This window comes from Rhinoderma darwinii, chromosome 2 (assembly GCF_050947455.1).
Source record: "Rhinoderma darwinii isolate aRhiDar2 chromosome 2, aRhiDar2.hap1, whole genome shotgun sequence".
Classification (NCBI taxonomy): Eukaryota; Metazoa; Chordata; class Amphibia; order Anura; family Rhinodermatidae; genus Rhinoderma; species Rhinoderma darwinii.
The window spans coordinates 92139926-92157501 of NC_134688.1; the positions used below are offsets into that span (position 1 = coordinate 92139926).

A 17576-nucleotide genomic window follows, 5' to 3' on the forward strand; every position below is an offset into this window, starting at 1 on the left:
GTACGCCCACTTGGGCATTAAGAAAGCTCATTAGCATAAACCAAAATCGCTCCTAACGTTGTGAAAAAAGATCGTTTTTTTAAATAAAAAGCATTACTGTCACCTACATTACAGCGCCCATCTCCTTATGTAGGAGATAGGACACTTATAATGTGGTGACAGAGTCTCTTTAATGTAAATGTTTATTCTGCCTCTAAAACAGAACTGTAGTAACTGTATGATCTGCATCGAGATGATGGGTGGTATGATTTTTTTTTTGTGAAACAGCAACTCCCAACATATCCTTATCATTGTTTGGGCCATGCTGGGAGCTGTATACAATAGTGCAAACCTATACTGCAGGAGTTGCACTAAATTGAGCTGTATTTATGTACTGAGCTTGGTTCTGGAGCTGTATATATGTACTGAGCTTTGTTCTGGTGCTGTATATATTTACTAAGCTTGGTTCTGGCACTGTATATATGTACGGAGCTTGGTTCTGTAAAAAGCTGTGTTCTAGTGTTGCATACACTACCGTTCAAAAGTTTAGGGTCACTTAGAAATGTCCTTATTTTTGAAAGAAAAGCACAGTTTTTTTTCAATGAAGATAACATTAAATTAATCAGAAATACAGTCTATACATTGTTAATGTGCTAAATGACTATTCTAGCTGCAAACGTCTGGTTTTAATGCAATATCTACATAGGTGTATAGAGGCCCATTTCCAGCAACCATCACTCCAGTGTTCTAATGCTACATTGTGTTTGCTAGCTGTGTTAGAAGGCTAATGCATGATTAGAAAACACTTGAAAACACTTGTGCAATTATGTTAGCACCGCTGTAAACAGTTTTGCTGTTTAGAGGAGCTAGAAAACTGACCTTCCTTTGAGCTAGTTGAGAATCTGGAGCATTACATTTGTGGGTTTGATTAAACTCTCAGAATGGCTAAAAAAAAGAGCTTTCATGTCAAACACGACAGTCTATTCTTGTTCTTAGAAATGAAGGCTATTCCATGCGAGAAATTGCCAAGAAACTGAAGATTTCCTACAACGGTGTGTACTACTCCCTTCAGAGGACAGCACAAACAGGCTCTAACCAGAGTAGAAAGAGAAGTGGGAGGCCCCGCTGCACAACTGAGCAACAAGACAAGTACATGAATTAGAGTCTCTAGTTTGAGAAATAGACGCCTCACAGGTTCTCAACTGGCAGCTTCATTAAATAGTACCCGCAAAATGCATAACTTAAAGGGTTAAAAGTGCATTACTGGAGTAATATATTACCTGGAGAAGAGTTAAAGGTGTCCGAGTCGGAGGAATAGTTCTGGGTTTGGACAGATGAGGATCTTGTAATTCTTCTACATGCATTCTCTCTTACTGGTGGCTGTGCAAACCAAAACAAACCAAACACGTTCAAAAAGCAAACTAGGTCTAAAGACAAACAAAAAGATCCTAAGCCATAGAGTTAACAATGCGTACGTTATGGGTCATAATGATTTTTCTTATGTCGATGTGATCATAGAAATCCGGTAGTTCAATAAAAAAAAAGGTTTACAACTTTTTAATCTTTAGGAACATTTAATATTTGGACCGATAATAATCATGTAATTTGGTCGTCTAGCAAGTCGTGAAGGATAGTGCACTGTGAGACAAAGATCCATGTAAAACGTGCCAAACTACACATCAAATACACGCTGTGTGAACAGAATGTGTGAGAAACAGTGGGCGGCACTTCAGAGTTTTATATTTCATATATTGAAAGTGACATCAGGGGCTATCTCTAGGAGCGGAGTCCCCGGCCAGAGTGTTGCTGACGCTCTGGCTGGGGATTCTCCTCCCGGAGTAGCCCCTGGCGTCACTGTCCATATATGGCTAGTGATGTCAGGGGCTTACTCTAGGAGTGGAATCCCCAGTCAGAGTTTCGGCAACACTCTGTCCGGGGGTTTCGCTCCAAGAGGTAGGCCCTGACATCACTGTCCATATATGAACAGAGACGTCAGGGGCTCCCTCTAGGAGCGGAAATCCCTGGCCAGAGCTCTCTGACCGGGATTCCACTCCTAGAGGGAGCTTAGGTGGCGCTATCTACAGGGGGCGAATGGTGCAATCTACAAAAATCATTGAATTGTTGAACATGTTTAGCTAAATAATTGACAGAGACCACCCTGAACCTACTCTCCTTTGTGCTGTATAATTCCAGTGAATCTCTTCAAACTTAAGGCCCAGTTCACACTGAGTTTTTTGCAGCTGATTTTGATGTGGAAACCACGCCAAAAAAAACGTCTTATTAAACCGCATCCCATTGATTTCAATGGGAGACGGAGGAGTTTTTTTTTCCACAGAGGCTTTTAGCCGCTCGTGGTAAAAAGCGGCATGCTCTTTCTTGCCGTGGTTCCACCTCTAACATCCCATTGAAATCAATGAGAGGCAGAGAAAGCATTTTTCGCTGCGTTTTTTGCCCTCGGCCCTCCAATGGCCAAGTCACTCGGCCAAGAAACCGTGAAAATTGTGTCAAGAAATTTACAGGCAGGTCAAAATCTGCCTCAAAAGTCCTGAAGGAACTAAGTGTGAACAGGGCCTTGTTCTTATGTATGATTATTTAGTTCTAGTCGGCCGTAACTTATAATATGCATTTGTTTATATTTTTACATGACTTTAAAAATGTGCCATGCAGTTATCATTTATTCTATTGTTGAATTAACAAAATGTTCATAGTGTCTCTCACCTTGTATAAAATAAACATAGTACAGACTGATCTAAAGGGTGTTACATTACGTGGCTGATTATTGGACTATATGTTGTTTTATATTCTTTGTTGAGTGAATGTTATTTCTGAAATCTGTATGACTTGGATATTTCGACTACGTTATAATGGTTTCACTTAAAATGAGTCATCCAGTGCCTGGGCTGCTGCTTACAGATATGATATACAACTACTCAAGGAAGAGATTTGTGGTCACTTAATATATAGCAGTTAATAAAATATCAAGCGGATTCTTCTGTGAAGCAAAGTTGAAGAAAATACCATTACAATGATACGGCTGCATTAGAGGTGCACTCCCACAACTCTTATGGAGCCCGTGGGATATGGGGCCTGCTTTCGAGAACCCATCCACCAATGACTGCATATACAAGAATTGCACTTCATAAATGCACTTCCCTGGTCAGCCTTTGTTACAGTCCATTTTAGGGACCACCCATACCTAAAGGTGCCGAAAATAACTAGACTGCTCTATGAGTTTAAATGCTTGTAAAGTATAAAATAATTTGTAAAAATTTAGTAGCTAAAAGTTGTGCTTTTTTTGTACCCACTTGCATTAATGAAGTGCTTATCTGGTGCGGCTGTCAAATGATAATGCGAAATCTGCTCTCTCGTATTTCTGATTAGATCAGTCCAGCTTCTCTACAAGCTTCTTTCTCAGGCCACTGGACAGGGATGGAGTCTGGAAAGGTTATTAAGCACTGGACAGCAGAGATACTACAAAAAACTCTTAAGTCACTCTATTCTTAAACCGTCAGGCATATTACAACTACAACATTATGTGGGCACTGTCATTTCGTATTAGTTGGGACACTGTATTAAATAATTATCGGGTCTCTATATAGCAGTATTATAGGGGCATTTTAAGGTAGTATTATGAGGATATGGTATAGGAATATTATTTGAGCATTATTTATTATTCAGGCATTATATGCCAATACTATTTAAGGGGAACCCATCAGGTGATTTATGCAGCCCTTTCTGAAGGCAGTATATGACAGAGGGAGAAAAGCTGGGCTCTGTGATCTATAGGTTTATATGATCTGAAGCAGGATTTCTGAGTAAAAGGCAGTGGAAAACGTTCATCACTTTTCATAAAGCAGTGACTAACTGATGTACTAAAGTTTGGGCTGTTTTTTATTAGATATACAATATTAGTACTTGCATTTCAAAAAAACAGCTTCTTAAGTGAATCAAGGTTAAAGCATACCTAACTTTTCAGAATAGACGGTCTTATTTGTGTACATGATATAAAAAACAATTCTACCCATTATATGACTTGTATTCTGCATTATTTAGCAGTTTTCCCCTGTGCAGGCACTCACTTTAATTCTCAGTTTTCTCTGAGCTGGTGGGTGGAGCCTAATGGCTATCATGTCTTCTACATACCGCACACAGACAAGTAGAATCCTGCTCTCCTATCTCTATGACATATACAGAAGTAGTCACATGGAGGAGATTATACAGCAGTGAGGAGCAGTGTAGCTGTGAATCCAGCGCTGGGGTGAGATATAACAGTTACTAGCAGCCTGTATCTTTCCTCTCTGCTCCTGATCCCTCCCTCACCTCTCAATAGACTTCTATGGGCAGGCAGTGAAGAGACACCCCCCCCCCACACACTTCCTGTAGTCCGTCTCCTTTGCTCTGTAACTAGAGATGGATAGGGAATGGATAGCAGATTACAGGAAGGGAGACACCTAGTGGAAGTAACTACACACAAAAAATTTGAATGGATAAAATACAATTTTAACAGTAAATTACAAATTCAAGCTAAAACAGGTATACTATTAGATTAGCATAAGTCATTTTACTAAACTTGTGAAAATGTATTTTGGGATGTACTTTGTGTTAGAAAAAAAAAACAAAAAACACACTTAAGGGCAAGTAAAGGTTTGTATTCACATGTGAGTCACTGATTGCCCTGCCTATTCTCATAAATTAGCGTGAGTCATAAAAAATAATCGTGATCAGGAATGATATGAAAACATTATGCTATTTCCCTAATAGGATTCCAATATTACATATTCTCACGCAAGAGGCAGAAAACATTGCTTCACAAATTATCCTACCAGATTTTTACCCTTTATTGATGCAGCATTAACATACAGTAGTGCGGAGACCTAAACAGTATAGTCAATTTGGTGCACATACTGTACAACACAGTGGTTATCATAGGAAAAAAAAGGTGAGAACAGCTTACAATAGAATATATATACACATATATATATATTATAATTATAAAGATGCGGCTAATCGCAATCATTGTAATAATTACTTACCCGGAACTGTGAAAAATCGGAGTAAGATTCATCGAATGTCTTGCGATGTGCTTCCAAAAGAACATCAATTACTTTTTGCTGCTCATCTGTCATTTTGGGTCTTTGAGATTCTTTTAGTGCTTCCTCTTCTTTACGTTTTGTTATCATCTGCCTTTTTCTCTGGACCTCCTCATCTGTGAGGATAACTATAACAATAAAAACATAAGCGTCAGGCCTTGAGGGGGCAGCTAAGGAGTTCAGAATTAACTTGAAGAGATTTTCCCCTTTTTGACAGAAGTCTATGATTTGATCTAAGCTTTCCAGTTATCAAAAGTTCTATGTAGCATTTTCTTCTTTATAACTGGTACGGCAAAGTTGTGTGAAAACCTATGTCCCTTCCATTGCAGATAAACAGAGGTTGTCACCTTGATCAGCAAATCTGCCTAGTTGTGAAGTGATACTGAAGCAAGATATGTGTTACTGCGTAACTAAAAGATACATTTCTATGTTAAAAAATTTTAACATACAAATTAACAATATCCGACTCAAAAAATTGTTACGACAATAAGATGGATGTTTACTCCTTTATAACTACAGTACCTACCAGGGGCGTAACTAGGAAAGACTGGGCCCCATAGCAAACTTTTGACTGGGGCCCCCCCCTCCCCTGGGTGTCACACAACGCCCCCCCCCTTGTAGATAGTGCCTTTTTTACAGCCCCCCCTGTAGATCACGCCATACAGCCCCCCCCCTCTGTAGAGAACGCCATACAGCCCCCCTGTAGAGAACGCCATACAGCCCCCCTGTAGATAACGGCATACAGCCCCCCCTGTAGAGAACGGCATACAGCCCCCCCTGTAGGGAACGCCATACAGCCCCCCCTGTAGGGAACGCCATACAGCCCCCCCTGTAGAGAACGCCATACAGTCCCCCCCCTGTAGGGAACGCCATACAGCTCCCCCCCTGTAGGAAACGCCATACAGCCCCCCCCTGTAGGGAACGCCATACAGCTCCCCCCTGTAGGAAACGCCATACAGCCACCCCCCCCTGTAGGGAACGCCATACAGCGTTCCCCCCCCCTGTAGGGAACGCCATACAGCGTCCCCCCTCCCAAAAAAATGCGACCTACAGTGTGTCCTACAAAATACATGTATCCCCTCTCCACAGGATCTCCACAGGATAGGGGATACATGAGTGATCGCTGGCAGCGATAGGGAGAACGGGGGACTGAAAGTCTCCTGAACTTCTCCATGACAAACCTCTGACTTCCGGCGTCTGCGCAGCTCAATAAAAATGAAAGGAGCGCTGGTCACGCATGCGCACAAGCACGACCGGCGCCCCATTCATTTCTACGGAGCTGCCGACACAGACCCCGGAAGTCTGAGGTTTGTGATGGAGAACTTCAGGGGACTTTCAGTCCCCCGTTCTCCCTATCCCTGCCAGCGATCACACATGTATCCCCTGTCCTGTGGAGATCCTGTGGAGAGGGGATACATGTCCTGTGGATATCCTGTGGAGAGGGGATACATGTCCTGTGGAGATCCTGTGGAGAGGGGATACATGTCCTGTGGAGAGGGGATACATGTCCTGTGGAGAGGGGGATACATGTCCTGTGGAGAGGGGGATACATGTCCTGTGGAGAGGGGGATACATGTCCTGTGGAGAGGGGGATACATGTCCTGTGGAGAGGGGGATACATGTCCTGTGGAGAGGGGGATAACATGTCCTGTGGAGAGGGGGATAACATGTCCTGTGGAGAGGGGGATACATGTCCTGTGGAGAGGGGGATACATGTCCTGTGGAGAGGGGGATACATGTCCTGTGGAGAGGGGGATACATGTCCTGTGGAGAGGGGGATACATGTCCTGTGGAGAGGGGGATACATGTCCTGTGGAGAGGGGGATACATGTCCTGTGGATATCCTGTGGAGAGGGGATACATGTCCTGTGGAGATCCTGTGGAGAGGGGATACATGTCCTGTGGAGAGGGGATACATGTCCTGTGGAGAGGGGGATACATGTCCTGTGGAGAGGGGGATACATGTCCTGTGGAGAGGGGGATACATGTCCTGTGGATATCCTGTGGAGAGGGGATACATGTCCTGTGGAGAGGGGGATACATGTCCTGTGGAGAGGGGGATACATGTCCTGTGGAGAGGGGGATACATGTCCTGTGGATATCCTGTGGAGAGGGGATACATGTCCTGTGGAGATCCTGTGGAGAGGGGATACATGTCCTGTGGAGAGGGGATACATGTCCTGTGGAGAGGGGGATACATGTCCTGTGGAGAGGGGGATACATGTCCTGTGGAGAGGGGGATACATGTCCTGTGGAGAGGGGGATACATGTCCTGTGGAGAGGGGGATAACATGTCCTGTGGAGAGGGGGATAACATGTCCTGTGGAGAGGGGGATAACATGTCCTGTGGAGAGGGGGATACATGTCCTGTGGAGAGGGGGATACATGTCCTGTGGAGAGGGGGATACATGTCCTGTGGAGAGGGGGATACATGTCCTGTGGAGAGGGGGATACATGTCCTGTGGAGAGGGGGATACATGTCCTGTGGAGAGGGGGATACATGTCCTGTGGAGAGGGGGATACATGTCCTGTGGAGAGGGGGATACATGTCCTGTGGAGAGGGGGATACATGTCCTGTGGAGAGGGGGATACATGTCCTGTGGAGAGGGGGATACATGTCCTGTGGATAACCTGTGGAGAGGGGATACATGTCCTGTGGAGAGGGGATACATGTCCTGTGGAGAGGGGATACATGTCCTGTGGAGAGAGGGGGGATACATGTCCTGTGGAGAGAGGGGGGATACATGTCCTGTGGAGAGAGGGGGGATACATGTCCTGTGGAGAGAGGGGGGATACATGTCCTGTGGAGAGGGGGGGGATACATGTCCTGTGGAGAGGGGGGGGATACATGTCCTGTGGAGAGGGGGGGGGGATACATGTCCTGTGGAGAGGGGGGGGATACATGTCCTGTGGAGAGGGGGGGGATACATGTCCTGTGGAGAGAGGGGGGATACATGTCCTGTGGAGAGAGGGGGGATACATGTCCTGTGGAGAGGGGGATACATGTCCTGTGGAGAGGGGGGGGGATACATGTCCTGTGGAGAGGGGGGGGATACATGTCCTGTGGAGAGGGGGGGATACATGTCCTGTGGAGAGGGGATACATGTCCTGTGGAGAGGGGGGGGATACATGTCCTGTGGAGAGGGGGGGGATACATGTCCTGTGGAGAGGGGATACATGTCCTGTGGAGAGGGGATACATGTCCTGTGGAGAGGGGGGGGGGGGGATACATGTCCTGTGGAGAGGGGGGGGGGGATACATGTCCTGTGGAGAGGGGATACATGTCCTGTGGACAGGGGATACATGTCCTGTGGAGAGGGGGATACATGTCCTGTGGAGAGGGGGATACATGTCCTGTGGAGAGGGGGATACATGTCCTGTGGAGAGGGGGATACATGTCCTGTGGATAACCTGTGGAAAGGGGATACATGTCCTGTGGATATCCTGTGGAGAGGGGATACATGTCCTGTGGAGAGGGGGGAGATACATGTCTTTTGCTCTATTTTGCGCCTTCAGCACCAGACACCGTTTAGCCATTTTTAGCACGTGTTAGTTAAATGGCTCTAACTTTTTTATTTGTTGGGCTAACTACGTGATTTTTGCGACGTTTTTTCCGTAGACAATGCAGGTTTAATTTTTTATCGTTTTTATACACACCTTTTTGCTATTTTAGAATTTTTATTCATAAAGTTTGAAAATAATAGTAAAAAAATAAGCTTTTTTACATTTCAGCTATTTTTTTTTTTTGGTAATAACAGTTTTACCCTAAAATAGACCTTTTATTTGTGATCGTCATTGTCTACCGTAAATTTTTATATATTACATGTCTATATTAGGGTAATTGGGTCAGCGCTAGCGTTACAACAATGATTGGCGGGGGGAACGGTTTTTTTGGGGTGGGTATTTTATGTGTATTTATTATTTACATTTTTTTTGCACTTTACTTTATTATTTTTTTATTACTATGGTCTGTCCCCCAAAGGTCAAAGAAGACCTTTGGGGAACTTTATATATTTTCTTTCTTTTACACCATGTTTTTCCACTGTAACTGGAGCTGCACAGCAGCCCCAGTTACAGGGGAAATCAGCCCTCTCATAGTGACGATTGTCACTAATAGGGCTGTGCTGGGTCTAGTAAGACCCAGCAGCAGTCTGCCACTAACGGCACCCGGCGATCATGTGACCAGTCACATGATCACCGGGAGGAATAGAGACAGCGCCGCTGCTGCTGTCTCTATTCCTGTACACAGCGCGCATGCAGCGCTGTGTACAAGTGATCAGAGAAGACAGAAGCAGCGAAAGCTGCTTCTATCTTCTCCTCAGGGTCCCCGGCAGTCACTGACAGCCGGAGACCCGACATTCAGCTGCCCGATCGCGCGGGCAAGTTAAAACCCGAGCCGTAGAAAGTCTATGGCTCGGGTTTTAAGGACCCTGACAGCTGGCCGTAAAAATAACAGCCAGCGGTCGGGAACCAGTTAATGGCAGAGCGGGGAGATACCTCCCTGCTCTGCCGTAGTGTTCAGTGGCGTCCCGCTGTAGCAGTCATAGCGGCTGCTAGCGGAGCCTCCGGCCATGGTGGGGGCCCGTGCCGGCGGGCGACACGGGCCCCCTCATGCCGCGGGCCCCGTAGCAGCCGCTACTGCTGCTACGGCGGTAGTTACGCCACTGGTACCTACTATGAACAAGTTTATTGGCATATTAAACTGGTTATACAGTACAGTAAAAAAAAGTCAGGATGATTATATGTTCAATAAACAACAATTTTTAAGTATGGATGATTATAATTATCAAAAGGGGCATAAATGCAAAGGACGAGAACATAGTTCTACCACTTTATAAGTTGCTTATAAAACCGCACACTGCGTATAGTTTTGGGTACGAGTGAACAAGAAACACATAGTAGAGCTTGATCTGGTTCAAAGGCGGGCAACTAAAATAATCAATGGAATGGGTGGACTACAGAACCCAGAAAGATTAACAAAATTAGGGTTGGATATCCAAAAAAGAGACCGTGAAGCAGCACTCAAAGTGAATTTATTCATCCAACATGGAACCACAACGTTTCACCTCCTCTATGAAGGCATTTTCAAGTGGAAACTTCAACTTGAAAATGCCTTCATAGAGCAGGTGAAATGTTGTGGTTCCATGTTGGTTGAATAAATTCACTTTATTTGAGTGCTGCTTCATGTTCTCTTTTTTGGATATCCAACAGATAAGGAGAGGTCACTCCTTTATTTTTGAAGCTTTGCACCAGTCTAGTCAGGCATTTGTTCACAGTGCTGCTCCAATCCTTTGTTTTTTTTCCAAAATTAGGGTTGTTTAGTTTAGAAAAAAAAAAAAAAAAAGATGGGGGAGGGGGGTCCAACCTAATTAATATATATATCTCAGTCAATCAAAGGTCAATACAAAGATCTCTCTTACGATTATTTATACCCTGGACTGTAACTAGAACAAGGGGGATTCTTTACTGTAAGAGCAGTGAGACTATGGAATATTCTGCCAGTAGAAGTGGTTGTGGCAAATTCACTAAAAGAATTCAAAAGGGGCCTGGATCCATTTAAAAAAAAAATACATATATATTTACTACATATGCAACACATTTTATATTACAAACAATTGATCAAAAAAGTGCCAGATTTAGTGTCATTTATTAAATTCCACTAAATAGTTAATGTTTGAATTAATTTACTAACTAACCATGTATTATCTCGCTAACTAACCTAATATTCCTGCCTGCCTATTCTAACACTAAGGGGCACAGTGAACACAAAGTATATACTTTCTGTGTGTGTGTATGTGTATGTGTATGTGTGTGTGTGTGTGTGTGTGTGTGTGTGTGTGTGTGTGTGTGTGTGTGTGTGTGTGTATATATACACACACACACACATATATATATATTGTATACACACACAATTGTATGTAATGCTTTTATTTACTTTTCTTCTGTCTTCTCTCGATCAGTCTCCTTCTCTCTGAAACACTGTGACAGAGTGAAGGCGGATGAGGAGATGACAAGTGAGAAAAGTTTGTTTGCAAACAAGCTTTTCAGAGATTACCATGATTGATTAATCATGGTCATAAAATGATCTGTAGCCGAACCAATCGGTTCCGCTGTCTGAGAACATGTTTCTGGGGAACCTGGGACAAGGACACCGCCGGCGTCTGAGCGCTCTCCTCAGCGATATGCCGGCAGAAGCAGAGGTCTGCAGATTCACGTCCTGGCTGCACGGGGTATATGCGGCTAGGATGTGAATCTACAGATTGCCGACATGAAAGGGTTAATTATTACTCATCGTTTATTGTTTTTATGCATTTATACGGCACTTATCGTCATGAACACTTAGCAATTACAGTTATGATTAAAGTGTAAATGGGCCTTAAAGGGTTTTTTTACATCTTGGATATTTATGGCACATCCACAGGATATGCCATAAATGTCCGATAGATGCGGGTCCCACCTCTTGTACCTGCACCTATCTCTAGAATGGGGCCACCAAAACCCTGTTTTACCTTGATCAGCTCCCACTGCCTCCCGGCTTTCCTGAAGTGGGACCCGGTTCTAGCGGACATTTATAGCATATGCCATAAATGTCCAAGATAGAAAAACCCCTTTAATGTGAACTTATCACCTGTTTTTTGGTGCGAGTTTTGATTATTTCTTTGGACAGATCATTAGATAGTGATGTTATATTGACTGGTATTTGATATGATAAATATTTGTTTTCTCTGTGTACAAAACATCTGATCACACCTGAATTCTAAAGTCTGATGCATAATGATAGGTGTCATATGACTGGCTGGAGTCAATGGTTGTCAGGCCGTAATGAGAGATATAAGAGAAAGTCCCAATTGTTACAGATTATATATATATATATATATATATATATATATATATATATATATATATATATATATATATATATATATATATATATACACACACACAGAAATAGAAAAAAGCAGCACTCCAAAGATAAATTCCAAAATAAGAAATCCTGCAGCACTCCAGTATGGTAAATAAAGGCGATTTATTCCAAACAACAAAACAGGATGCAACGTTTCTGTCCAACCTTAGGACCTTTTTCAAGCTTGAAAAAGGTCCTAAGGTTGGACAGAAAGGTAGCATCCAGTTTTGTTGATTGGAATAAATCGCCTTTATTTACCATACCGGAGTGCTGCGGGAATTTATATATATATATATATATATATATATATATATATATATATATATATATATATATATATATACACACACACACACATACATACATACTAGGGATGCACGGTGCATCGAAACTTCGATACTGTGCATCCCTAAACGGTTCGATACCGCTATTTACTGTATTTCGATACTGAGCTGCGCAGCCGCACAGCTCAGTATAGTAATACATGAATGTATGGGAGCGCGGCTGCGGCTGTGTAATCCAGCCACAGCCCCGCTCCTGAGTCATGATAAGTTTGCGGGGTCAGGATGATGCGATGCGGCCGGCGCTGCACTAATGAGCGGCGGCACTGGAGACAGAACATGGCGGGCGCACTGCAAAACACCCCCATGTTCTGTCCTCCGTGCCTGAACTGCCGCTCATTAGTGCAGCGCCAGCTGCATCACCTCATGCTGACCGCGCGCGCACTTCCTGTCAGGAGCGGGGCAATGGCTGTATTACAGAGCCGCAGCCCCGCTCTATAACGGCGGGGATCAGAGAAACCTCTCATCTCCGCCGTTATTCCCCTGAATGCTGCGATCACAGCGGACTGCAGCATTCAGGAGAAAATGAGCAGGGGGGATGCCCCTGGATCGCGTCACAGGGAATTCCTGTGACGCGATCGAGGGCCATACCATATATGGGCAGACAGCTCAGGGTCTATTGACGGACCCCAGGGCTGTCTTACCATATTTCATGTTGTTAGGACATACCCAAGTATGCCCTAACAACAGCCTGTGTACTATCTGTCCACAGGCTAATGTACTGGCACATATCTGATATATGTCAGTACATTAAAGTTTAAAAATAAAGTAAAAATAAAGTATTCTTAAATTTAAAAAAAAAAAATACACATTCACCTTTTTTACAATAAACATTAAAATAAGTCTCAATACATAATATACACATTCAGTAATGGCGCGCACAACAATTTTTTTGCATCATTTATGATGTGTACGCTGTAAAAAAATGAAATAAACACGGCTTTCTATCACTTATTAATGTGAGGTGCCATTAATTTACCCTCCATGTTCCTCACATTAATAGTAATTAACCCCATTATTTACCTCACACATTAACCCATTATGACTGAGAAACATGATGGGATTAATTACTATTAATGTGAGGCGCGTTCAAAATTCATCACACGTCGCGCCTCACATCAGAAAACGGAAGAATTTTTTTTTTATTACTGTTGGCAAAAGTATCGAAATTGGTATCGAAATCGCAATACTAAACGAAGTATCGGTATCGAAGTCCAAATTCTGGTATCGTGACATCCCTAATACATACATACACACACACACACACACACACACACACACACACACACACACACACACACACACACACACACACACACACACACATAAAGACATATAGTATAGGTATATTACATAGGTATATTACTCCGAAACCTCAGTTAGTGCGCATTAGAGACTGCTTATCTGATAGTTTGTTGATCATCATTGGGGCGCCACAGGGAACTGTCCTGTCACCCTACCGGTTTACCCTGTACACATCTGATTTCCGATATTGTACAGAAACTTGTCATCATTAGGATTTTTATGATGACACTGTGGTGATTGGATATGTACTGGATGGCATTGAAGTTGAGTATACGCAGTTGGTGGAAAATGTTGTGGAGTGCAGCCAGCAGCCTTATATTGAACATTGAAAAGATGAAAAAATAATCATTGATTTGTAGGAAGAGTGGTCCAGCGGTTATAGGTGGCAATGATGTGGAGACTGTGTTACAAGGACTTAGGTGTCCATATTGACCGGAAGCTTGATTGGGGTACAAATGTAGAAAAGATCTATGAAAACGTTATGTCACGGCTATACTTTCTACGGAAGCTGCGCTCGTTTCAGGTGTGCAACAAGATTCTGGCAACGAGTCGATTGTTGCGAGAACCATTTTTTATGGGACCATCTGATGGGGGAACAATGTCAGGAAGGCAGATGCTAAAATGCTAGAGAAATGATTTAAGAAAGCAGGCCAGGTAGCGGGATGTAATTTTTCCCTTTTTTGCTGATGTGGTCAAAACTAGGACACTATATCAGTTCATAGCTATAATTGAGATGGACTCATCTATGTTTTGAAGTGGCTGAGGCATAGCGCAGCACTTTTAGCCAAAGATTTGTACAGTTGTGTTGTGTGAAGGAGCGCTATCGGCAGTCATTTCTGCCAACTGCAATAGACCCTAGAATAAATTGTTGGCAGGGAAAGATGGACGTGGGAATAGTTAATATTATAGACATAGATAGTACAAGTATTGCCGATGTTTCTGCCATAGGCAGGCATATTGTTTTTTGTATTATTGTCTTTTTAAGTCATGTTTTAATGTATTTTGTATTAAGTTTTTATATGTGATTATGTAATGCTACAAGACCATTTCCCCGTTGGGGATGAATAACATCTTCTATCGGTCTATCTAAACGCGTCCATAGGGCTCCATTAGACAGAGGCCAAAAGGTTGTCCGTTTTTTGAAGGATAGAATGGCGTAGTAGCCTATGCATCCCAGAGGATCCTGGTCATGGGGAAAGAGGGCAGCCAGAGTCTGTGAGCAGGGCAGCTCTGCTACGTTGGGAACATCCAATGGGGCCACGTCACTGGTGTAAACATCACCCACAGGCTATAATATTATCCATTTAACGGATACACCATGAACAGGGTCATGCTACGGTTAGGCATCTGTCACCGCCTACATTTAGTGTATACAACGGAAACATTTCCCGGCGTACATGTCAGGCATTGGCAAAAAAAACGCAATGTGAAGATAGCCTGATAGTACTGAGTCATAAGTTATAATAACTAACTAGAATCACAGCCTCTGCCATTGGCGACAGGGGCTCTTTAAACAGACGTTCCATTCAAAGAAAGCGGAGTGGCAATAACCTGTGGGAGCTGAAATGATGTTCACACTGAATATCTCTCAGCTTTTGTAGATCAATTCAGATCTTTTTTTTTAACAATTTGACAGCTTATATTTTACTGGTGGTTTCTCTTTTTTTTTTTATTACATCGGGGAATACACTTTCTATGGTAGGTCAATGGGATCCGTTTGGTGCTGGTGGTATCTAATGAACAATAGATCTGGCAGTGCATTGTGCCTTTCATTATGAATGAATGCAAGTATGAACATTGCCCAACTAATTTTTTTTCTAGTTGATACCTTTACAATTTAAAATATAATTGGGCAGTTTTACTAATATTGTCCATGTTTTAGACAGTGTAAGCTTAGACAAGGCAGTCAGAAAATGTGCCAAATTTATCAAAGTGGTGCATACTGTATGATAAATTTAGCGCATCTAGCTAGACACGTTTCTCTTCCTTATACCACCTATTACTTGGCTTAGGCCTCATGCACACGTCAGTAATCTGGTTAGTATTTTGCTTCAGTATTTGGAAGCCAAAACCAGTAGTAGAACATAAAACAGATAAAACCTATAATGGAAAGATTTGCATCTGTTTTTGAGCCACCTGTTCCTTGTTTTGGGTTCACTCCTGGTTTTGGCTTCCAAATACTGGAGCAAAATACTGACCAGAATACTGACGTGTGCATGAAGCCTTCGTTTAGGCTAGATTTTTCGGCCAATATTTTGGTACATTTTTGTTGTACAGTGTGACATTTTAAAGGAAGGAATTCACTGTAAAATTGATAAGGAATGTCGTTCCAATATATTCAATTAGATTCACCGCCTGAAAGAACGATTAAGAATTAGTTTATTAGTTATATTAGTTAAAAATGTGGCTCAACCAGCCACTATTTCCAGAACCAGGCATAAGCAAGTGATTTGCGACAAGAAAAGCGTCCAGAGTGAATGATGTCTCTCTCACACCTAAAGACCAACTTTCCCTGCTTGTAATATAAATTTCGCTATATCCTTGCCATTAATTACAATCTATCCAGATCCTACGCGTTTCAGCACCACAACCAAAGTGATGCCTCCTCAGGGATACATAGATATAGATTCTTAAATAGTTAAATTGTTGTAATGTTTGAACGCTGGATAGCACTGTTCATGTGCTGATTATAGCCTCCAGACGCGTGCACGGCTCTAATACACTGGCCGTACCCGCGCCGGAGAAATTACAGGCTTAAGAGGTTGAGAGCCCGCCCTCCAAAAGTCGTCACCGGGGCGAACCGCCAATCCGCATTACACACGACACCCTGTGACGTGCCGGAGGCGGCGACCCTCAGTCCTAGCAACCAATGAGGGTTCCTGGACGACCAAAGCGTCCATAGTAACTAGAGGACGCTAGACGCGGCTCCTGCATCAGTCGACATCAAACAGTAATATGGATAGTGATCGAGTATCCCAGCTGTCACACAAGGCACTGTAACAAGCAGGGCCGTGTGGATACACAGGGAGGGATAAACTGACACGAGAGCCGTCTCGGTCAGAGACTCACTCCCGGCCATCACATATGTAATGTCCCTGCGTCCCGTCACTAAGTCAGCCAGGGGTCACAGATAGGTAGGGACATTGCCCTAAACATCGCAGATGAGGTTTACTATATATAGGGGGTACAGGGGACAGGGACCGGGATACAACTAAAATCATATCCCGTCCCTGCCCCCTACCACATAGGGCAGTAAGTAAGGGGCGCCAGGCTAAGCTAAGCGCCTATACCAAAGCAGTCCCACATAAAAATCTCATATAATACGGGGCAACCATACCGATGCCATATTCAAGGGAATATGCAGGGTCAGCGAGAGGACATAAAGCCTGTGATGTAAATTGCGAAGAAACCGCGATAGAATCGCATAGTGTGACTAGAGGAAACAAGAATATGAGATATGTTCATTTATGCCATGGGGGTTTATGGTCTGCATTCTAAATATCCATTCTGCCTCTTTTTGTAATATTTTCTTGTCCAGGTCCCCACCTCTCAGGAGGGGTCTAACATGTTCGATTCCCTGGAAAGCAAGAGCAGTAACATCCCCATCATGGCAGGACCACAAGTGTCTTGATACAGGGGTGTCTACTTTCCTTCTGACATCCCCAATGTGGTCGCGGATCCTCCTCCTAAACTCCCTTTTAGTTTTACCCACATATTGTAGGCCACATTTACAGGTCATCAAATAGACAATGCCCTTCGTTTTGCAGTTTATGAATGACCTGTTATCAAAAGTTTTTCCGGTTTTGGTGATCGTAAAATTCTTACTACACAGAATGGACACACATGCTTTACATGTTCCGCACCTGTACGTCCCTTTAACACTATTATCCAGCCAGGTGCTGCATTGTGCCTGCGGTTGTAGGTGGATATGGACCAGTCGGTCCCTTAGATTGTGCC

The 17576-nt window shown here is 43.3% G+C and overlaps 1 protein-coding gene across 1 annotated transcript in view; it reads right to left on the bottom strand.

The window, feature by feature from the left end:
* Positions 1 to 17576, bottom strand: part of VDR (vitamin D receptor) — a 161521-nt gene that overhangs the window by 23841 nt on the left and 120104 nt on the right. Inside the window, exons 5-6 of the mRNA XM_075850127.1 lie at positions 5013 to 5197; positions 1260 to 1359 (exon numbers count right to left, since the gene is read on the bottom strand). Of these exons, the coding sequence (XP_075706242.1) occupies positions 1260 to 1359; positions 5013 to 5197 (285 nt within the window). The remainder of the gene's footprint in view (positions 1 to 1259; positions 1360 to 5012; positions 5198 to 17576) is intronic.